This window comes from Saimiri boliviensis, chromosome 2 (genome assembly GCF_048565385.1).
Source record: "Saimiri boliviensis isolate mSaiBol1 chromosome 2, mSaiBol1.pri, whole genome shotgun sequence".
NCBI classification, from domain to species: Eukaryota; Metazoa; Chordata; class Mammalia; order Primates; family Cebidae; genus Saimiri; species Saimiri boliviensis.
The window spans coordinates 143,761,091-143,784,477 of NC_133450.1; the positions used below are offsets into that span (position 1 = coordinate 143,761,091).

At 55.8% G+C, this 23,387-nt stretch overlaps 1 protein-coding gene across 2 annotated transcripts in view; it reads right to left on the bottom strand.

The window, feature by feature from the left end:
• Positions 1-23,387, bottom strand: part of LAMC3 (laminin subunit gamma 3) — a 79,361-nt gene that overhangs the window by 34,817 nt on the left and 21,157 nt on the right. For both annotated transcript variants that reach the window (XM_039461527.2, XM_074394614.1), the window contains exons 3-11: positions 21,644-21,774; positions 18,105-18,271; positions 15,438-15,626; positions 15,243-15,360; positions 13,971-14,069; positions 11,056-11,192; positions 7,555-7,665; positions 3,249-3,441; positions 2,969-3,084 (exon numbers count right to left, since the gene is read on the bottom strand). In XM_039461527.2, coding sequence (XP_039317461.2) covers positions 2,969-3,084; positions 3,249-3,441; positions 7,555-7,665; positions 11,056-11,192; positions 13,971-14,069; positions 15,243-15,360; positions 15,438-15,626; positions 18,105-18,271; positions 21,644-21,774 — 1,261 coding nt within the window. The remainder of the gene's footprint in view (positions 1-2,968; positions 3,085-3,248; positions 3,442-7,554; positions 7,666-11,055; positions 11,193-13,970; positions 14,070-15,242; positions 15,361-15,437; positions 15,627-18,104; positions 18,272-21,643; positions 21,775-23,387) is intronic.

The window sequence follows — 23,387 nt, forward strand, 5'->3', positions numbered from 1 at the left end:
CATGCCCAGTTAATTTTTGTATTTTTAGTAGAGACGGGGTTTCACCACATTGGCCAGGCTGGTCACGAACTCCTGACCTCAGATGATCCCGCTGCATCAGCCTCCCAAAGTGCCCAAAGGGATTACAGGTGTGAGCCACCTCGCCCAACCTGACTTAGCTTCAAAACTATTTTTTTTTTTTTTTTTTTTTTTTTTTGTAGAGATGAAGTCTTGGTTTGTTGCCAAAGGCTGGTCTGGAACTCCAGGCCTCAAATGATCCCTCCTGCCTCAACCTCCCAAGGTGCTGGGATTATAGGCGTGAGCTGCTGCACTCGGCCTCCGCGGTATTTTTAAACATTTTAAGTGCACAGGGCATTGTTCAGGGATGCAGACGCTGTATTGACAGAGGGAATGCCGTGTTTCGCTTCATTCAGAATTTTCCCTACAGTCACTCACCCACAATGGCACCCTGGCCGGGTTTCCGTCACCATCGTCATCACACCTTCTCCCATCGGCAGCCTGCTCTGTAGCTTCCCCACCCATGGTGATCCAGCAAATCTTACCACTTAGTTATGATTCCAAAATGGCAAACACAAAGGACTCAAAGAGTAAGGGTCATCATATTCAGCCGAATGTCTGAAATTCGGTTTCATAGCTTCACTCACAAATCAACAGTTCCTCTGCCAAGTGTTTTCCCCAAGGGAGCAATAAAACAAAACTACCAAGGCTTAAATAAGCCTTTTAAAAGTAGCACGCAGCCGGGCGCAGTGGCTCACGCCTGTAATCCCAGCACTTTGGGAGGCCGAGGCGAGTGGATCACGAGGTCAAGAGATCGAGACCATCCTGGTCAACATGGTGAAACCCCGTCTCTACTAAAAATACAAAAAAATTAGCTGGGCATGGTGGCATGTGCCTGTAATCCCAGCTACTCAGGAGGCTGAGGCAGGAGAATTGCCTGAACCCAGGAGGCAGAGGTTGCGGTGAGCCGAGATCGCGCCATTGCACTCCAGCCTGGGTAACAAGAGCGAAACTCCGTCTCAAAAAAATAAATAAATAGATAAATAAATAAATAAAAGCAGCACACTACAGGCCAGACGCGGTGGCTCACGCCTGTTATCCCAGCACTTTGGGAGGCCGAGGTGGACGGATCACCTGAGGTCAGGAGTTTGAGACCAGGCTGGCCAACATGGAGAAACCCTGTCTTTATCAGAAATACAAAAATCAGCCAGGCGTGGTGGCACATGCCTGTAATCCCAGCTGCTCTGGAGGCTGTAGCAGGAGAATCCCTTTGACCCAGGAGATGGAGGTGACAGTGAGCTGAGATCGCACCACTGCACTCCAACCTGGGAGACAACAGTGAAACTGTCCCCAAAAATAAAATAATAAATAAATAAATAAAAGAAGTGGCTGGGTGCGGTAGCTCATGCCTGTAATCCCAGCACTTTGGGAGGTCGAGGCAGGCAGATCATACGGTCGGGTGTTTGAGACCAGCCTGGCCAACACGGTGAAACCCCATCTCTATTAAAAATACAAAAAAAAAATTAGCTGGGCATGGTGGCGCACGCTTGTAATCCCAGCTATTCAGGAGGCTGAGGAAGGAGAACCACTTGAACCTGGAAGGCGGAGGTTGCAGTGAGCTGAGATCGCACCACTGCACTCCAGCCTGGGCGACAGAACAAGACTCCATCTCAAAATAAACGGAATGGAATGGAACGGAATGGAAGGAGCACACTGAGAGGTGGGGGAGCTGCATGACTCGCGCTCACCGCGCTCTGGCCTGTGGCGGGGAGAGCCAGCCTAGCTCCATTCCCGGCCACTGCTGCTGCTGCCCACGTGAGCCGGTCTGTTCCCGCTGCTCTCAAGCCTGGTTTGTGTTCCCGCGTTAGCCATCCACGGCGCTGTCCGCACTGCCTGCCCTCTGTGTAAACGGCTTCTGAGCATCTTACTTCTCCTAAAACCAAATTTATTCCTGACAGCAGGGAAGGTCTCGCTACTTCCTCACGTCTTCTAGCACGGTCGCGTCTGAGCACTGACAATTTGGAATTCAGAGGATTGTATGTGATATCATCCCTTTTCCTTTTATACATTCTGTACGTTACAGTTAGGATATCATGGGCTCGGGCATGGTAGCTCACACCTGTAATCCCAGTACTGTGGAAGGGCAGTGGGATTGCTTGAGCCCCGGAGTTTCAGAGCTGCCTGGGCACACATAGTGAGACCTTGTCTACCAAAAAAAAAAAAAAATTATTTGTATAAACCAGCTAGGGCATGGCGGTGTGCACCTCTGGTCCCAGCTTCGTGGGTAGCTGAGGTGGGAGGGTTGCTTGAGCTGAAGGGGTCAAGGCTGCCACGATTCATGAGGCTTCCACTGCCCTCTAGCCTGGGCGATGGGGCAGGCCCCTGTCCCTCATCACCCGCTCCCCCAAAAAAGTACACTATATTGATTTTTTAAATAGCATGCGGGTAGGTTATAAGGAGGAACAGATCAGAGGCTAAGGCCGTCAATCACTGTGGCCAGGGTGGCGAGTGGTGACAGATCCCATCAATGGCCCGTGGTGGCCCGGCCCCCTCTTAGGGAAGGCTTAGGTACAATACCGCCAGTGACCAGCAGGGGAGTTGCTCTCCCAGGGCACTCTGGGCGGTCGCTGTGAGCTGCGTCCAGCAGGGACAGAGGACTTGATGGATTCAGTGAAGGTGGAGTGACCACACCCAGTGGATCTGGGTGGCTTGCTGGCCGCACACCTGCCTCTGACACCCATCCCTCAGGCCTCTTGTCTGTCCACTCCCTGCCTCTGACCTCAGCCACCATCCCCACTGCCTCCACGGGTTATAGGACCTCCGGCAACTGTCCTGATCCGTGACTCAGATTCCTTCTTGGCAAAACGGGACAACCATCCGGCCGTGAGACCCCGACAAGGCTGTGCCCGCAGAAGCCCAGTTCCGAGACCTGCAGGGCTCGGGTCTTGGGCACGTCTTTGTCTTTACTGACCAGCAGGGCTGGGGCCGGGACTGACGCGGAGGCGAAGGCCGGTGAGGTTGGCGAGGAGCCGCTGGAAGTGGAAGGGGGGCAGCGGAGGGGTCGCGTCCTCGGAGGTCTCCTGCAGGCTGGCGGGAAAAGCGGTCAAAGCAAGATCCTGACATAGGGTGGCGGCACCATTACTGGGGACGGGGTGCAGCCCCCCCAGACTACAGGGGCATCCGAAATGTGACTGGACCTCAGAGACCACCCCTCCACCTCCCCATCTCTCAAGACAGAAGTGAATACTTACTGGAACCTGAGCTCTACCTCCCTGGGGTGCCCGGCATCCTTGGGGCCAGAGGAGCTAGAGTGCCTCAGGGACAGGGCCAAGCCCGCCCCTTCCAGCCTCAGCTGCACAGGGAGTGGGGAGCCCCCGGGGGGCACCCAGAAGGTCAGGATGAGGGTCTGCCCATAGCTGAACCGCTGGTCTCCCAGGAACTTCTCTGAAGACAAGAGAAGAAAGCTTTGACAATCTTCATACAGTTAGCTTGATTTTAAATGTCTATATTGATTTTATCGGCAGCTAAACATTCAAACAAGATAAAACTGCAGCGGGTAGAAAATCAAAATCTTCCTGCACAGCAGACCCTGCAGGGGGCCGGCCCACACCTCCGCAGCCCATCCCCGGCTTCACAGGCATGTGACCTGTGCAGTCACACATGTCCCCACACTTGGCTTCATGCTCTGCTGTGACCATCTTCACATTCTTAATAATTTTATCTTCTTCTCCTTCTTTTTTGAGACGGTCTCGCTCTGTCACCCAGGCTGAAGTGCAGTGACACGATCTCGGGTCACTGCAGCCTCTGCCTTCCAGGTTCAAGCAATTCGCCTGCCTCAGCCTCCCAAATAGATGGGACTACAGGTGGGTGCCACCACGCCCAACTAATTTTTGTGCTCATGCAAACATCAGCGCATGAGATGGGGTTTCACCATGTCGGCCAGGATAATCCTGATCCCCTGACCTCATGATCCACCCAAGTCAGCCTCCCAAAGTGCTGGGATTACAGGCTTGACCCACCATGCTTGGCCCCAATTTATCTTTAACTAGGGTTTTAGAAGCGATGTCCAGTGGAACACGGAGTCAGAGCATGAACGAAGGGGACACACACGTATGTGTGACCACAGAGGCTGCTGCCTGCTTGCATGTAGCATTCATGACGCCCTTGAGCACAGAATTCCCGGGGAACACCCAGCAGCAGGAGTTTAGCAGGACTCCAGGTGACAGCAAGGTAAGTGAGCCGGCTGAGTGCATGAGTGGAGAGAGGCGCTGATGGGCCCCAGGCCGCACCTTCCCTTCCAATCAGAACTCGCTTGGAACTCGGAAAGAAGGCACTGGAGGGCCGAGAAACACGGACTACCCGGGAGCCCTGGGCAATCGCTTCTGACTCTTTTCATTTCACCGTATCAGCCAATCATTTCTTTGGAAGATCGTGACCCAGGAGGACAGAGCACAGGCCACCTGCCATCCTCCTTCCCTGACGGTCTTTCCCTTGCCCACGAGGAAGCCTCGGGGGAGTGCCATGTTGGTCGAACATGCGTAACACGCGTGTGTCAAGGAGTGAAACAGAAGCGGTTGGGCCTGTGGTGTGCGGTATTTCTACTGTCCTTGTAAGAACAAAGCACGCGTCCGTGTGTGAGCTACAGAGAACCAGTTACGTCATTTCGGTCATTCTGCATACGAGTTAAGTGCGCTGACATTTGCATGAGCACCGCACGATGTAAAAATGATGGTAAAACTCGGCCGGGTGCGGTGGCTCACGCCTGTGATCCCAGCACTTTGGGAAGCTGAGACGGGTGGACTGCCTGAGCTCAGGAGTTCAAGACCAGCCTGGGCAACACAATGAAACCTCATCTCTACTAGAATACAAAAAAATCAGCTGGGCGTGGGAGTGTGTGTCTGTGGTCACAGCTACTCAGAAGGCTGAGGCAGGAGAATCAGGAAGCTGGGGAGCGGAGGAGGCAGTGTACCGAGATTGCGCCACTGCCCTCCAGCCTGGGAGACAGAGTGAGACTCCATCTCAAAAAGGAAAAAAAAAAAAGTAAAATTCATGCTATAACTTAAAATGTTTCATGCTAATAACTTAAATCTTTCCTTTACCAAGAATGGCATCAAATAGCAAACCAGAAAACACTATGACAAATAAAGAGCAAAACTGCCGGAAAAAAGTGTTTGTAAATGGCCCTCTCCCCCTATTTGGGGGGTGAGGAATTGTAATTCTGCTACGTGTCCCTCAAATTCTGTATGTAGTGCGCCCGCCCCAGCTTTGGTGGGCAGCTCCTGAAACACTGCAAGTCCGTGCCTCCCTCTGCCCCAGAGCGTCTCCTGGCTGGAGGAGCTGGTCACCTGTGCAGAAGCAGCCTGAAGCAGGGAGCCCTGGGGGCTGGTGGCCACACGCCACAGCTGCATCTCAATTCAGCCTCCAGAAACAATCTCCAGTGCAAGCGCGAAGCTCACTCTCCCGTCCTTTGCCACGCGTGTTCGTTCTACGTGTGAGAGGTTTCAACACTGTTCCACAACCCACGGTCTTCAGAAAGGCTGCATCACAGTCCACCAATTGGCAACCCAGCCCCTCCTGGGAATGCCCCAAGCTTGCACAATTAAATCATTCGATACCCATCCTTTTTTTTTTTTTTTTTTTTTTTTTGAGATGGAGTTTCACTCTGTCACCCAGGCTGGAGTGCAGTGGTATGATCTTGGCTCACTGCAGCCTCTGCCTCCCGGGTTCAAGCGTTTCTCCCATCTCAGCCTCCTGAGTAGCTGGGATTACAGGCATGCACCACCATGCCCAGCTAATTTTTTTGTATTTTTAGTTAGAGATGGGGTTTCACCATATTGTCAGGCTGGTCTTGAACTCCTGATCTCAGGTGATCCACCCGCCTCAGCCTCCCAAAGTGCTGGGACTACAGGTGTGAGCCACTGCACCCGGACTGAATACTCATCTTCACTCAGCACCTGGCCTTTGCCCCCCTGAATATGGGGGCCCATGGGGCAGAATACAGAAAGTGGATGTGCTGGCCAGAGGCTTTGTGTGTTCATTTCCTCTGATGCTGTTTCCAGCCAGCCCAGAGGCTTGTTTCTGTGTCCCCTCCCAGAGCAATGGGCAGAAGCTGCCACGCCCTCACCTCCTGCTCAGGGTGTCCTGGAGCAGGCTGAGCTGAAAGCACCGTGAGGACAGGCCGTGCATCCACCTCACTCCTACGGTGTGGCCAGCACCAGCTTGCACTTCCTGCAGGAATAAGCCCTTTTTTCACACATGCCAGCAAAGTGGCCATGGGACAGTGTGTTTTCTGCTCACAGGCCTCTGAGCTTGGAGCACCTGCCCCAAGAGGGGCCCACAGAGGCCTTTGGCCTCCTGGCTGCGGGGCACAGGGCTCCAAAGGCATCTGTGACATCATCTCCCCGGCCTCCCTGGGAGTGGGAGGGAAAGGGCAGAGCTAGTCAGAGGAACAGGCAGGACCTGAATCAGCCACAGCGGGGCTAAAGATGGGCTCTAGGCTCTGAGTGCTGGGACTGCGATGGTCGCCAGGAGACCGCAGTTCCCCTCACTGGGCAGGTAGAGAGGTCAGAATTACCAAGAACCTCCTTCGTTTTGCATGAATCTGCGGCCCTGGGCTTGGGGTGCTGTGGCCTGGTGGGTGAGGGGCTGATGGGAAATACAGAGATTCTCTAGGGTGTGACAGTGGCAATGGCTCTGTGGCACTGAAGAAGCCCTAAGTGACAAAGCTATGACCAGAAAAACGGGGATTTCATCAGATACTCTGGTCTAATGGCAAAACAGCTGCCTCCCAAAGGCACCTACACCCTAATCCCTGGAATCTGTAAATATGGTGTGTTTTGTGGCGGGGGACGTTAAGGCTGTTAGTCAGCTGACCTGAGGGAGGAAGAGCATCCTGGGTTATCCACCTGGGCATCATCAATCACTAGAGATCAATGGGAAATACGCAAGAGGGAGGCAGGGGAGCTGTACCAGTGGTGGGGCAGGAGACAAACTCAGGGGCTTTAAAGATGGAGGAAGGGGCCTTGAGCCCAGGGATGCAGGCAGCTTCTAGAAGCTGGGAAAGGCAGGCTGGGCACGGTGCTCACATTTGTAATCCCAGCACTTTGGGAGGCTGAGGCGGGTGGATCACAAGGTCAGGAGATCAAGACCAGCCTGCCCAATACGGCGAAACCCCATCTCTGCTAAAAATACAAAAATTAGCCAGGCATGGTGGCGGGCACCTGTAATCCCAGATAATCGGGAGGCTGAGGCAGGAGAATTGCTTGAATCTGGGAGGCAGAGGTTGCAGTGAGCCGAGATCCCGCCACTGCACTCCAGCCTGGGCAACAAGAGCAAAACTCCGTCACAGAAGCTGGGAAGGAACTTTCCCCTGGGCCTCCAGAAGGAACTCAGCCCTGCTGACACCTTGGTGTTAGCTCCTCGAGACCCATTTCTGACTTCTCCAGAACTCTAAGAGAATAACCCGGCATTGCTTTCAGCCTCGAATGTGTGGCAGGTTGTTTAGCAGCAGGAGGAACTGACACAGAGCAGTCAGTCCCCACCTGGCGCTGGAGGTACCTGGTGCTGTGAGCTCCTCCTGGTCTTCTGGGCTCAGGAAGACCCCGCTTGGGCTCCATTGCGGGGGTTGCTCGGAGCCCCCCACACTTCTGGCCCGCCAGCCTTCAGCTCCTAGACAGCAAACACAGACACCCCTCCGATCAGTGTGGGGCCCTAGAAGGTGGTCTCCAGGTGCCAGCCCCAGCAGGGGCCTTGGGGTGGGAGGGAGCCCCAGGAGAAGCTAGGAATCTCAGGGACCCGGCTCTGCTTCGGGCATGGTCTGACCTGGAAGCGTGCTCTGCCCTTTCAGAGGGATTTTGAACTCCACATGAAGACAGCTTGGGGACCCCACATAGGGGCCCTGGGACATCAGGGCCATCTCTAATAGTACCAGACTTGACCTCGTCTTCAGGTTCTCAGAGATCTTTCTCACCTGTAACCTCATGACCCTGTTCTTCAGTGACCCATGTCATTAACACCACTACAGGCAGGGAGGCCACCTGGCTAGGAAGGGTCCCAGCCAGGACGGGAACCTGGGCCTTCTGGTCCCTAGTGCCAGTTCAGTGCCTCCTCCCTCTGGTCACAGTAGTTAACATGGAGCACAGCCCAGCACACAGCTAGTGACCTCAAGGGTGTACCTCTCCAGGGGGCAGCTAGGCAACAGGGCAGAGGCAAACACCTAGGGCAGCCGAGGGGCAGGAAGGAAGGGACACAGCGGGGAAAGGGGCCAGAGAAAGGAAGATGTCAACACAAAGAGAAGCTTGCAGGCAGGCACGTAGAAGGAACTGGGAGGCCAGGAGCAGTGACTCACGCCTAGAATTCCAGCACTCTGAGAGGCCAAGGCAGGTGGATTACCTGAGGTCAGAAGTTCAAGACCAGCCTGGCCAACATAGTGAAACCCCATCTCTGCTAAAAATACAAACATTAGCCCAGCATGGTGGCCGGTACCTGTCATCTCAGGAGGCGGAGGCTGCAGTGAGCTGAGATTGAGCCACTGCACTTCAGCCTGGGTAAGAGAGCAAGACTCCAACTCAAAGACCATCCCCCACCAAAAAAAACCAAAAAAAACCCCAACCAACCAAACAAACAAAAAACACTCCATTTTCATTTTTCTTTTTCTTTTTTTTTGAGACAGAGTCTCCCCCTGTCACCCAGGCTGGAGTGTAGTGGTGTGCAACCTCAGCCTCCCAGGTTCAAGCAATTCTCCTGCCTCAGCCTCCCGAGCAGCTGGGATTACAGGTGCCAGTCATCACACCTGGCTAAGTTTTGTACTTTTAGCAGAGACAGGGTTTTGCCATGTTGGCCAGGCTGGTCTCGAACTCCTGACCTCATGTGATCCACTCACCTTGGCCTCCCAGTGTGCTGGGATTATAGGCATGAGCTACTGTACCTGGCCACAGTTTCCATTTCTAAGACAGCAAATACCCATATAAACCACCCATATAAACAAAAGCACTTTGGAGTCCTCAATAATTTTCAAGAGCATAAAGGGATCCAGAGGCCAGGTGCAATGGCTCATGCCTGTAATCCCAGCACTCTGGGAGGCCGAGGAGGGTGGATCACTTGAGGTCAGGAGTTCAAGACCAGCCTGGCCAACATGGTGAAATCCCTGATCTGTACTAAAATTAAAAAAATAAGCTGGCACGGTGGTGGGTACCTGCAGTCCTAGCTACATGGGCGGCTGAGGCAGGAAAACCACTTGAACCTGGAAGGCGGAGTTTGCAGTGAGCTGAGATCACACCATTGCCTGGGCAATGCAGCGAGACACTATCTCAACAAAAGGAAAAAGAATCCAAAGACCAAAAAGTTTGAGAATGCAAGGGCAGCTGTGAGACAAATGAGATGACACCTCTGAAGGGCTGGCCACACCCAGTGCCTGGCCCAAGATGAGAACAGATCATGACACTGTTCTTAGGGTCTAGAAAAATGAGTCCTGCCCAGGCTGGGCGCAGTGGCTCATGCCTGTAATCCCAGCACTTTGGGAGGCCGAGGCGGGTGGATCACGAGGTCAGGAGTTGGAGACCAACCTGGGCAACATGTGAAACCCCATCTCTACTAAAATACAAAACATTTATTGGGTGTGGTGGCGGACACCTGTAGTCCCAGCTACTCAGGAGGTTGAGTTAGGATAATTGCTTGAACTCAGGAGGCAGATGCTGCAGTGAGTGGAAATTGTGCCACTGCACTCCAGCCTGGGCGAAAGAGCGAGACTCCGTCTCAAAGAAAAAAAAAATGAGTCCCGCCTAATTAACACCTTAGACCCCTGGACCTTCTTGGTCCTGCTTTCTGCACAGCTTCCAGCAGAGGGCGCGCGGCCCTCACGTCTGGAGCGCCCCAGCGCCGGCCCTGAGGTTCTGTCCCGGCTGACGCCTGGCTCCTTCCTGGGAAGAGGCTGAAGGTGGGGGGCGCTCCATGGGACATGGCTGGAGCCCATGCAGCCTCTGGTTTAATATAGAGCTCTGAGCTCTGTTGCTTTCCCCTCTAAAGATGCGGTTGTGCCACCTGGAGTTGGGGACCACGGTGGAGGCTGCCACAGTGGCTAAGAGCAAAACCCAGCTGGGCGCGAAGGCCCATAATCCCAGCACTTCGGGAAGCAGAGGTGGGTGGATCACTTGAGTTCGGGAGTTCTAGACCAGCCTGGGCAACATGGTAAGACCCTGTCTCTACAAAAAAGAAAAAATACAAAAATTAGCTGGGCATGGTGGTGCACGCCTGTAGCCCCAGCACTTTGGGAAGCAGAGGTGGGCAGATCACTTGAGCCCAGGAGATTGAGACCAGCCTGGGAAACATAGCAAAACCCTGTTTCTACAAAAAAATATAAAAATTAGCCAGCATGGTGGTGCACACTTGTGGTCCCAGCTACTGAGGAGGCTGAGGTGGGAGGATCATGTGAACCCAGGGAGGTGGAGGCTGCAGTGAGCATGTGTGATTGCACCACTCTACTCCAGCCTGAGTGACAGAGCGAGACCCCCATCTCAAAAAAAAAAAAAAAAGGGGTGGGGAGCAAAATTCGGGAGCTGACGAACGCAGTGCTCACAACCAAGTTGTGTGACCTCAGGCAAGTGGCCTACCTTTTGTGAGTCTCAGTTACTTCATCTGTAAAAGCAGAATGAGAATCCTTGCATGTAAGGAGCTTAGCACAGTGCCTGGCACACAGCAGGTGCTCAGTAAGTGGAGGCCAGGAGACTGAGCCTGAATCCGCAGTGTTTAGATACAGCCAGGGAGGCCAGTCTCGACAGGGTGAGTGGAAATTCCCCTACGGGATCCAAGGAGGGTCAGGTACCCGGCTCCCAACACTACCACGAGTATGAAGAGAAGAGTCAGGGACTGGGGAGGGAGCTGGGGCCACAGGTGGGCCCTGGGGGGCAGGCTCCTCACACTCAACCCCATCTGGGCTGTGCAGGCCCATGGCTTCTCTCCACGATGGGGGATCCGCCAAGGCAAGATCTGCCCAGAGTGGTATTGCCTGTCACTAGACTGGGAGCAGACCCTGGGCAGGCGTGTGCAGGGAGCACCTCTTACCCTGGTGGAAATCGGTGAGGATGTGATGCACCCGGAACCGGGTGGCGGCTGCGCACACCTTGGAGTGGCCGTAGCAGAAGCAGCTGCTGCAGCCAGCTGGGTTGTGGGGCTGCAGGTTAAAGGTCCCGGGGCGACATCTGAAATGGAGGCAGGACATGCCCACGAGGGCCACGTGAATCGGCTGGGAAGGGGCGGGGCAGGGGTATCCCAGCTGGACCCATGAGAGTCTAGAATCACTGCAAGACACTTAAAACATATTCTTCTCAGAATTCTAGAAGAGTAGCAAGCACATGACAGATCGTCCCCACACCTGCTTCGGCTGCTTCCCACGATGCTGGGGTCTGACGTGGCCACCACACATTTGTCAAAACTAAGTTAACTAAGCTCCAGCCTTATCAGGGTTTCTCCACTCTCGCCTCTAATGTCCGGTTTCTGCTGCAGAATCCCATCCGGTACACGACATCACTTGCAGTGGTATCCTTGTTCTCTCCCAGCCTGTCACCGCTTCTCGGGCTTTCCTTGTCTGCCACTATCTTGACACTCTTTGAAAAGCACTGACCAGGTATTTTTAGAACCATTCAATGTGTGTGTGCTTGCCTGATGCTTTCTCATAATTAGATCAGGGTTGTAGGTTTGGGAAAGAAATACACAGAGGTGGTGTGCCCTTCTTGTCATATCACATGGGGGTACAGGAAACCCACATGACATCCGAGCGAGGACGGCCTTCGTTGCCTGCTGGAGGTGCTGTCACCCAGTCTTCTCCACTGGGCAATCGCCACATTCCGGTCATTAGAAGCAAGTCACTAAATAGGCTGGGCATGGTGGCTCGAGCACTTTGGGAGGCTGAAGCGGGTGGATCACCTGAGGTCAGGAGTTTGAGACCAGCTGGCCAACACGGAGAAACCCCGTCTCTACTAAAAATTCAAAAATTAGCCAGGCATGGTGACGGGTACCTATAATCCCAGCTACTTAGGAGGCTGAAGCAGAAGAATCACTTGAACTCAGGAGGCAGAGGTTGTAGTGAGTCGAGATCTCACTACTTCACTCCAGCCTGGGCGAAAGAAAGAAACTCCATCTCAAAACAACAACAACAAACCCAAAACAACAACTGTAACAACAAAAAAGCAAGCCACTAAATGCAGCCCAGTCTCAAAAATGGGGATCAAGCTCGACCTCCTGGAGGGAGGAGTATCAAAGAACCCCTGGACAGATGTTAAAGCCGCCACAGTAATTAACTGATATTTTGAAGCTATGCAAATATCCTCTCTCTCCTTAAAGTTCTGCCCACTAATGTCAGCATTCGTCAGCAGCTCTCGCCTGTGGCAATCACTGCTGTGAGGTCTGAACAGTGGTTTTCTAGTTCCCTCACTTCTTCTACATTCATTGCTAGGAATTCTTCCGCAAGGAAGGTTCATCCCTTCATCCTCATCTGTTTATATATTCAAGCATGTATTTACATCAGTATGGATTTGTGGATTTTACTTTATTCTCTGGGTTATAATCCAATACTGTCGTTCTGTATTTTGTTGCTCAAATGGTTTCAGCCCTGGGAGCTCTTTCAGGTTGGCTCCTGTGTCCTTTGTCCTTTTGATGGGGGGCCCCCATTCTGGTTTGGGTTTTTTGGTGTGTGTCTTTCAGCCTTTCCTTGCTTTCTGAAGCTGTAAGACGCTTCGGGCTTATCTTGTCTTTTTTCCGGCCCCAGCCCCAGAATCAGCCACTTCTCCAGGCAGCCCTGGGGAATGTCAGACACAAAGTCAGGAAGAAGAGGCAGTGCGTACCCAAGGAACTAAACCCATGTTTGTCTGCTGGCCACACTGCTGGAGCTGGGAGGCCTCTTGAACACTTGAAAGAGGAAGTTTATGGGCCGGATGTGGTGACTCACGCCTGTAATCCCAGCACTTTGGGAGTCCAGGGCGGGTGGATCATGAGTTCAGGAGTTCAAGACCAGCCTGGCCAATGTGGTGAAACCCTGTCTCTATGAAAAATACAAAAATGAGCTGGGCGTGCTGGCACGTGCTGTAGTCCCAGTCACTTGGGAGGCTGAGGCAGAAAAATCGCTCGAACCCAGGAGGTGGAAGTTACAGTGAGCTGAGATGGCGCCATTGCACTCTAGCCTGGGCGACAAAGCAAGAGTCCAACTCAAAAAAAAGGAAAGAAAAAAGAGAAAGAGGAAGTTTATGGATTTTGTGGCCTCGGGAGAGACCCTTTGATTTGTAGAGCTTCAGATGCCCCATTTGGACCATGATCAGACTGCAAAGATGGCGACAGACTCAAATTCCAGCTCAATGGGTAGGGCCTTCCTGAGGCAGGGTGTTGAAAAGGATCCTGAGGTTATAGTAGGGCTCATGGCTAAGACTGCTTTGCTCCATTAGTGATGTCTGTTATCGGTGTGAAAGGGGAAGGTTGTGACAGTGCTCCCTTAGTGATGTTTGCCATGGGTATTCCCTTAGTGCTGTCTTCCATGGTGTGAAAGGGGAGGGTTGATAGTGCTCCATTAGCTATGTCTGCTGTGAGTGTGAAAGGGGAGGGCTGTGATGGTGCTCCGTTAGTGATGTCTGCCACAGCAGGTGGTGGTAGGAGTGCCACGCCCACCGTGTATTTTCTATCCCTGGATTAGATGGTCTCTCCTATCCTTTCCAGCTCTTTCTTTTCAGGATTCTAAGCCAAGACATTTTTTCTTTCTAAGACGTATTTTCTCAGCTTCTGAATGATCAGTTGTGTTGGGTCAAAGCATAAACAGTGCCATAAAACCTTTGAGTAACTTCCTGTATGGCAGATTCATGGTGCTCCAGGAAGGGCACAGGGTGACAAGGTCGCCCAAGTCCATGAAGACTGTGCCCCTTGCTCCTCCCCACACTCCACAGCTTTGGTGCCTCATTGGTGAGCCCCAGGTCACCTGCGGCAAGCTCACACACCTGTCACATAGGTTGCCTTCCACATTCTCTTTGCAGGGGCAGCGGCCACTGCGGGGGTCACAGGTGTCGAGGCTGCCAGCGGGATTGCAGGTGCAGGGTCTGCCAAAGAGATAGGACAAGGGGAAAATGCAACGAGCAGCTTCAGAATGGGAACAGCCCATCCTAGGAAGACATCTCCCTATCATTCCCTGTTCCCAACATCAGGAGTGAGGCTGACACAGGAGCCTGCCCCGGCTTTACTGTTCCCATCTTGCCAAGAAAGTGACCCATCCATCAGAGATCCTGGGCGTGGTGGCGCACGCTTGTAATCCCAGCTACTCGAGAGGCTGAGGCAGAGAACTGCTTGAAACCGGGAGGCGGAGGTTGCAGTGAGCCAAGATCACACCACTGCATTCCAGCCTGGATGACAGAGCAAGACTCTGTCTCAAAAATTTAAAAAAAAAAAAAAAAAAAAAAGTGCTTCTGAATTCATAACAGGTTTAGTTTTATTTTTGCCATTGTATACTTTCTCAATCAAGTGGTGGCAAACGTGTTGGGGTAGGGTCCAGACCCACCCCAACACACCCAGATGACACTCAGCCTCTCCCACCCCTGCTCCCCACACTGCACGCCCTGCTAGCCAGAGGCCCGGGAACCCCGAGGGTCAGCCTCTACCCCGTCTTCTTCTTTGGCTCCCTGGTCACCATGTCCTGCCGGCTCTGCCTTGCACTGAGCTCTGGACTCTGCCCTGCTCTCCCTCTCCAGAGCCAACCCCCCATGCAGGCTGCTGGGGGTGTTCCTGCCGTAGCCTCCTCTTGGCTTCCCCTCACCTCCTGCTTTCCACCAGTCCACAGCTCCTCCGGAGGCCCCCCAGATGCTCTTCCTCTGCAGATCCTCCTGCCCTGCTCACCCGCCAAGCTCCACCTAGAGTGTGTCTCTGAGCCTCTGCTGTGCCTCCCCGCCCTACCCTACCCCCACCTCAAACACCTGTCCTTCCCCTCTCCCTGCACTTAAGCAGCACCTCCTCCAGGAAGCCTGCCCTCCACCCCCAAGATCCGCTGAGCCTCCACGGGCCTCAGCCTGGTCTCGTCATGGTCTGTTTCTGTCTCTTGGCCTCCCCAGGGGCCGGGTGTCTCCAGCCCTCACCAGGCTTAGGGCAAGGTAGCTGCAGACCGGGAGGGTTGGGGAGGGATGGGGTGGGAGGAAGAGGGGGAGGGACTGCCGTCAGCCTGTCCTTCCTGCTCCTTGTCACTCAGTGCAGTGTGTCTATACTGGACTACCCCCTGCCCTCACCTGCAGCCACCCTCGCTGATCGAGTGGAACCCCGGCAGACAGCGGTCACACTTCCAGCCAGTCACAGAGGGCTTGCAGGCGCAGGTGCCTGTGTCATCACACTGGAGGTGCAGGGAGCCTGGGAGAGGAAGGACACAGGGCAGCAGAGGCTGGGAAGGGCGAGGGTCAGGGGCTGGGGTGGTGGGGCACACTCACCTGCCGAGTGGCAGTCGCAGGGCTGGCATGGCATCCGAGGGTCCCAGCGATAGAAATTCTCCTGGCAGCGTTCACAGTGTGGCCCAGCCGTGTGGTCACGGCAGTGGTGACAGCGCCCGCCGTGGCCTGTGCTGCGGAAAAGCTCCCGATCAAATGTGCATTCCTCGGAGCGGCCGCTGCAGTTGCAGGCTGTGGGTAGGAGCAGGGGAAGGTGTGTGAGTCCCCTGTGATGTGGTAGGAGGGGACGTCTGTGCCAGTCAGCCTCTCTGTGCTGAATGAGCAGGCAGTGCAAGGAGAAGGGCAAGAACACGGTCCAGAATGGAGTTCATGCCCAGCTTGATCAAGGCTACAGAGACTGATCAATCGATTTTCCAAAACAGGACACCCTTAAGAGAGAAAGGGACACTGTCAGTAAATACAACAAAACAACAGGCAGAAAGAGGACCCTCCCAGGAAAAACCAGGATATACATCCAGATAGATGGGCACCGATCAGAGGCTGGGTGTCTTCTGGAGTGAGAGCGTGGCTCACTCCAAAATCTCCTGGAGGTCCTCCAAGCCATAATCATAGTGTGACTCTCACGATTGTGTGAGATCACTCAGGTGTACGGAAAGTACAAGGCACCTTTTGTTTCCTCAGTAAATAATTTTTAAAAGTCTGCGTGCAGGATTGGCTCTGCCTTGGTTCCTAGAGCCCAGGGCTGGACCCACGAAAGGTGTAACCCATTTACACCTGCTGTCCTCATGCTGCCCACAGGCCAGACGGCGGGCCAGCAAGCACACCCCCGAAGGTGCAGGGTTGGGACAGGAGAGGCAGGGGGCTTCGGGAGGCGTAACGAGGGGGCCCTGCGGCTGTGCTGGGGTAGTGGGACAAGTCTTCCCAGAAGAAGTCACGGCCGCGCTGAATCTGAAGGCTGAGCAGTGAGGAATAGGCCAGGCAAAGGCAGGGGGAGCAGGAAGGGCGTCACAGACAGGAGGCGGAAGCTCAGAGGCTACACTGTGTCCAGAGACAGATGCGTGGCCTGATGCGGGCGTGCCAGGAGGCTGACTGCAGGAGGCATGTCGTGTGATGGCAGGGACGGGGGACATCGTGTAGGGGCAGTTATGGAGTCAGAGGCTCTAAGAGCTTGCTCCAGGGAGGCTGGGCTGCCGTGGCCAGTGAACATTAGCTGGGAGCATGGGGGGGCCGTGGGAGGGTTAAGCAGGTGATTTGTCCTTTAGGAAGCCTCGGCCCTGTGCCATGGCTCACGCGTGTAATCCCAGCACTTTGGGAGGTAAGGTAGAAGGACTACTCGAGCCCAGGAGTGAAAGACCAGCCTGGGCAACAGTGAGAGGTGATCTCTGCCAAAAACTGCTGGGCACGGTGACATGTGCCTGCCGTCTCAGCTACTCAGGAGGCTGAAATGGGAGGAACGCTCGCACCCAGGAGTTCTAGGCTGCAGTGAGCTGATTGTGCCACTGCACTCCAGCCTAGGTGACAGAGTGACACCTTGTTTCAAGAAAAGAGCCTCAGCTGCAGGTAGGGGAGGGCCGGGGCCGGGGACAGCAGGGAAGAGGAAGCTTCAGGTGTGCGAGGAGAGAAGGCAGGGCCGGGCCCAAGACATTGGCTACACCAGACACAAGTTAGACGAGCTGGAGTGCCGGGCATGAGGCAGAATTCAGTGCTTGGGGCTGTTTCAGCTCCAGGTGAGGGTGGGGAGGAAGGGTCAAGCATGAAACCCTGGTTCCCAGGTTGTTGACTGAGAGACATGGATGTGACCACAGGACTGAGGACATGGTAGAAGCAGTCTGGCCTCTGTGTCCCCACCATGGAGACAGCAGCAGGCTGGGACGGTGGAAGCCAGCCAGTAAGCTTCCTTGGCCTCAGGAGGACTCCCTGGTGGAGGCAGGCCAGCGAGGGCAGCTCCTGCAGACAGCGTCCCACCCTCAGAACAACTGTCCCCTCCCAGCCCCAGTTCTGGTCGCCTGTGGCCCAGGTCCAAGAGGACAGCAGGGCGTAGAGGCCAAGCTGCCTGCCTGGTGAGCCTGTGAGTAAAGATGTGGCTCCTGCCAGCATTGCAAGCATGGATCCGTCACCCAGCGACAGTGGCTCTGCACGGAGTGCTGGAGGAAACCAGGCCACCTGGGGACAGGATGGGGCTGCAACCGGCACCCCAGCCAGAAAGGAAGGCAGTGGGTCCCTGCTCTTGGCCCGTGTCCCTGAAGAAGGCATGGTGGCATCATCCTCTCTCCAGCGCTTCTCTGAGATTAGGCGGTCAGAGCCACATCACAAGGGGGCTGGGACACCAAGGGCTGCCTGGGGGCCCGTGGGAGAGGACGGGTGGGCCGTCAGCAACCCTTGCTTGTGGGACAGCCTGGTTCTGATTAGCAGCTAGGTGGGAGCAGTTAACACAAGGAAGCAAGTCAGGGTCCTTCTCAGCCTCCCACCACGGGTGCCTCTGCGGGGGTGGAGGTGGTCCAGGGAAGCGACTTGGTGGAGGAGGGACTCAGGCTTAAATGCAACCCTCGCAGGCTCCCCTTCATCTGGTCCTCATCTCTGCAGCAGCACAGAGACCCCAAGCTGCCTGCCAGGCACACCAGGAGCAGCCCCCACCGTGAGGTTTTAGGGGGAGTTCGTTCCCCAGCCTAAAACACCAGTCTTGGGTCCGTGATGCCCCGTGACACTCACGCAGACACTCGTGGGCGGCCTCGGCGGTGCCCCGGGCCCATGGGCGGTCCTGGAAGAAGGGCAGGCAGCGCTCGCAGTCCGTGCCGGTGGTGTTGTGCTGGCACCGACAGGCCAGCTGGCCCGCCGCGTCGGGGCTACACTCGCTGGCGTGCCCGTTGCATTTGCACCTGGGAAAAGACGTGGGAGGAAGGGGGTCCGCAGGTGCCAGCGGGGCAGAGGAGGGGTCAGTCACCGGGCAGCCCCGTTTGCAGGTGTAGCCCGACTCCACCCTCAATCTTGGCCTCATTGAACACCCACTATGTGCCCTGTGGGCAGCAGGAACAGAACGGACTGTGCTGGCGAGCTCTGTAACAAACCCACCCTGTCTTCACCAGCCTTTGACATCTCCATTTAATCAACGGGCAAACTGAGGCATAGAGAAGCTGCCCAAAGCCACCAGCTAGCAAGTGCCTGCCACAGAAAGCTTCTGCCTGGGAGGGGACCCATCTGAGGCCTGAGAGGGACTCAAGAAGTCCCCTTACTCTCCCCAGTGGAGACGGCGCCCGCAGTCACAGCGGCAACAGGTGTAGGGGCCAAGGGACCGCCTCCAGCAGCTGTCCCTCAACTGCATCCCAAAGGACAGGAAAGAGGGTACCCCAAACAGGGACAGCTCGTGACTCACTCCAAATCCCCCACGAGTCTGCATGTGACATGGTTTGGATCGGTGTCCCCACCAAACCTCACACACACCGTAATCCCTGGTGTGGGAGGTGGGGCCCGGTGGGGGTCAGTTGGGTCATGAGGTTGGAATTCTCCTGAATGGTTTAGCATCCCCCACTAGGTACCCTAGTGAGTTCTCGTGGGGTCTGGTTGTTTAGAAGTGTGTGGCACCCACCCCTCTGCCCTGGCTCTCTTGCTCCTGCTCCCCCTTCACCATCCGCCACGACTGTACGTTTGAGGCCTCCCCAGAAGCCAGGCAGATGCCAGCACCATGATTCCTGTACAGCCTGTGGACCTGTGAGCCAATCAAACCTCTTTTCTTAATAAATGGCCATCTCAGGTGTTTAGAGCAGTACAAGAATGGGCGAATACGGGGTCTTTGAGAGCAGCCCGGCCTGTGTCCCCATTCCACACACAGGGTCAGGAGACAGGTAGAACCAGGCAGGAACAGGGGTGCCCTGGGAACCCGTGGCCTGCTCGGTGGAGCCTGACCCTGTAAGTGATTGTCCCTGTCCCGAGTGGTCAGGCCGAGCTGCTCAGAAGACAGCCACAGCTTTCAGTCCTGGCCAAGGCAACAGCTTCTGGCTAGGGTCTCACCAGAGGCGGAAGGGACATTCGCGTCCCTATTTCACACGCGAGGAATCAGGCTCAGGCCTTGGAACTGACAGCTCTAAGCGGCTGAGCTGGAACTGAAGCCCATCCTCACCGATTCAGTGGATTCCAAGGTCCTAGACACTCCTCTGGGGCCACTCGGTGGCTCTCTTAAGCCCCATTCCACACTCTGCCCTCAGTGGGTATTGATGAATTGCCGACCGCTGCCCGGGCTCCAGGTGCTTTAGCTGATATGCGGACAGAGTGTGTGGGAGGGCATGTGGCGCGGCTTCCTCACAGGGCCCAGGGAAGGCAGGCAGCACCCAGGGCTTCTTGGGGTGAGGCAGGTGCCAGGTAATCCTGGGGACAGTGGTCACCAGGGAAGCGACAAGGGCCTGCCCTTGTCTTGGAGGGGGTGCTGCGCGCACCCGTCCTGTGAAATCCTCTGACCCGGGGAAGGAGAGTGAGACTCCCGGGCTACACTGTGAACACAGACTGTGGGGACCACCCGTCCCCCGCCGTGAGCAGCCTCCCCAGCCAGCCGCGGCCTGAGGGTGGTCTGGCTCTGGCAGCTGGAGCCCAGCTATTCTCTGGCCCGAAGCCCCCTGACAGCTGGCTCTGGAGCTCATGGCCACGGCCGCCATCCCCGGGGAGCTCCCCTCACTGACTCCCATAAGGGGCAGGTGGGAGCAGAGCGACCCTCGCGGCCGCACAGGCCCTCAGGTACCAGCCCCGGCCTTCCCTGGGGTTCACACACCCAAAGCAGGCACTCGGGCGTCTCGCTGGTCCCCCTGCCGTCTCTCTAAGGCCGCCCAAGTGCCCGTGAACTGTGGATGCCCAGAGTCCGGGTCATCCCTGCTTCCACTCCCACAGCTCATTGTTCACACACACAGCTGCGTTCCCGTCCTCAATCGCATTCAGACCCCTGCTCCCCAACCCCTACCCCCCGGGTCCAAGCAGCCGTCTCCCGCCCAATTCCTGACATTTGACTTCCTCTCTCCTCTTATCCTCCCCACTTGGCTTTCAGGGATTTGGGGTGCTTTAAAAATCAGACTCTGTTACTACCCTGGCCAAACCAGCGCAGGCCCTGACACTCTGCCAACCCCTCCACGCCCGCCCACCTGCCCGCCCTCCACCCAGCCCCACCGGCTGTCCCTGGTCCTCGACCCCAGCCTTCCCACTCCCAGGTCCCACCTGCAGCGCCAGCTCCCGCCCTCCCCGACCCCAGGCATATGCTCTGCCTTTCCTCCCCTTCCTTGTCCTCCTGGTGCGGGCCTATGCGTTTACTGGGGAGCACTCTGATCAGTGTCTGTCGTCCCCATGTGACTGGGGCAGGAACACACCTGTTTTCCTCTCTCCATTCAAAGAAACCTGAGAAACATTTACGTGGAAGACATTCATGCCTCCTCGTCCCACAGTCCTCCCTGGGCACCCCGTCCCAGGTGGCCACGTGTGAGACGGGTCGTGGGACTTGAGGTGGGAGACAGGCCTCTATCCCCCGTGCAGCCCTTGCTTCCTGGAGGGGACAGAGGTGGAGGAGAGACAAATTGCCCAGGGCACTGACGGGTGCTGAGGGCGCATAGGACCAGGACCAGGACCAGGACCAGGACCAGGACCAGCGGCCACACAGGAGTGCCTTTCTGCGGGCCAGTAACATTCCTATACTAGAAAGGGGAAGGAGGCTGGGCGCAGTGGCTCACACCTGTAATCTCAGCACTTTGGAAGGCCAAGGCAGGCGTATCACCTGAGGTCGGGAGTTCGAGACCAGCCTGACCAACATGGAGAAACCTCGTCTCTACTAAAAAAAAAAAAATACAAAATTAGCCAGACACAGGGGTGCATGTCTGTAATACCAGCTACTCAGGAGGCTAAGGCAGGAGAATTGCTTGAACACGGGAGACGGAGGTTGTGGTGAGCCCAGATTGCGCCATTGCACTCCGGCCTGGGCAACAAGAGCAAAATTCTGTCTCAAAAATAAAAAAGAAAGAAAGAAAGAAAGAAAGGGGAAGGGGCCTCCAGGCTGAGGGGACAACGGACACTAAGACCCAGTGTGTTGGCATGGCGAAGCAGCTGACGCGGGGGACCTGGCAGGAGGTGGGCTGGGAGGGGCCCCAGGGCCTGGAATGCCAGGTGTTCCCTCCCTCTCCCCTGGGGCACACCTGGCTCCTGTGCTCCCCCCACCTTCCCACAGCAGCCACCTTCTGCTCCTGGGTCTGGGTCCCGGAACCCCGCCTCCCTCCTCTGCCTACCTGCCGCCCACAGAGAGGTCGGACACAGCATAGTAGTAGGACTGGAGCACCCTGGGGTCCTTGAAGATGTCGTCCCCAAATGTGTTGAGCCGGTTGAGAGAGATGAGGAGCTCAGTGCTGGTGACCCACTCCTGGGGCAGAGGGGAGAAGACGCCATCAGCAGGTTCCCGAGCAGTTAGTGTTTACCCCGTGACTCTGCTGGCAGGTCCGGCTGGCTGCCCCCAGGGCTCCTAGGACACAGGGCCCAGCTCGAGCCAATTCTGAGAACGCTGCAGAAATAAGGAAGCTGTGCTTTGGGGGTCACCCCAACCTGGGTGCTAGTCCATCGATTAATGCAAGTCTGTTCAATGTCTTAGAACGTCCATTTTCCCATCTGAAATGGAACAAAAATAGTCCCTTCCCAACAAAGGCGTCTGGAGGAGGGTGGCCAGTGTCGGCGCCGGCTGTGGGGTCAGGTACATGATCGGGAAGCAGCTGAGGTTCGGAGGAACAGGGGTCGAAGCGGCCCACTGAAGACCCCATCATGTGGGTCACCTGGCTTTTCCCAGCAGCCTCTGTGCCCCGTTTGGGCGATGCAGCTGGGGGATGGTGCGCCCAGCAACCTTCTCCCCTGCTCAGCGGGGCGTGGCGTGCAGCAAACTTGGGTTTCTTGGCTTCTCACATGCTGAGGATCAGGCTCCTGTGGACAGGTCACCTGCCCCAGGTGACATCACTTCCACGAGAGTAGGGACTTGGGGCCTGTTGTTCTCACTGTTTCCCCAGCGCTAGGCTCTGCCCGGCCTTCACAGGCACTCCATAAATACCTGCTGATCCCTGAATGAGCAGCTTTCCCATGGAAGAGCGTGGCGGGGAAGTCGGGGAAAACCCACATGCAGACTGACATTTACATCTGCCTGCTGTTATCATCATCAGCAGCTCCAGCTGAATATTAATCAGCGTTTCGATTCTGCCCAGGAGCCCCTGCTTTAGCAATCAGGCCCATCAGTACAGAAAATGAGCTCCTGGCAGGCCGTCTTCTCGCCCCAGCATGACTCAGGCCGGTGGGCCCCTTCTGCTCCCCCAGAGCTTGGCAACTAGAGCTACTGCCGGGGACCCAGGGCAGGATGCTTGGCCTGGGAGAGGGATCCAGGAGCTGAAAGCTACAGTGGGAGCCTCTACACCAGGCTAAGCTCGTGCTTGAGTCCGCAGGCCCGGATGACCCCAAGATGCATTTCCCAAAGGCCAGCGTGCAGGCAGGGACCTGGGGAAAGTGCAGCTTCTGACTCAGAGGTCAGCGGTGGGGCCGGGAGCTTGCGTTGCTAACGAGTGCCCGGGTACTGATGCTGCTGGACCAGCTGTGGGAGCAAGGCGCTAAGGCCGGGGGCGGAGGAAGCACCGTAGTCCAGAGCTGAAGGCATTGCAACTCTTCCTTCTCCAGAAAAAAGCGTCACCTGGAGAACTCAAACCAATGGTCATCAGAGCTGCGGGGTACGGCAGCAGCTGACGCGTATTGTGTGGTTAGGGCTCAGGCTCACAGTCACCCTGCAGCAGACATTGTTATTACCCCCATTTACAGATGAGGAGACTGAGGCTCAGCATTCCGTTCCAAGTTGCACAGCCAGCGCATGGGAGAGCCGGGATTCTGGTCCATCTGATCCCAGGGTCCCAGCTTTAACCACTAGGCTGATCTGCCTTCCTGTGTCTACTCTAACGCCCTCACACATCCCTGTGGGACCCCAAGATGGCAATGATCTGCTCAAGGTCT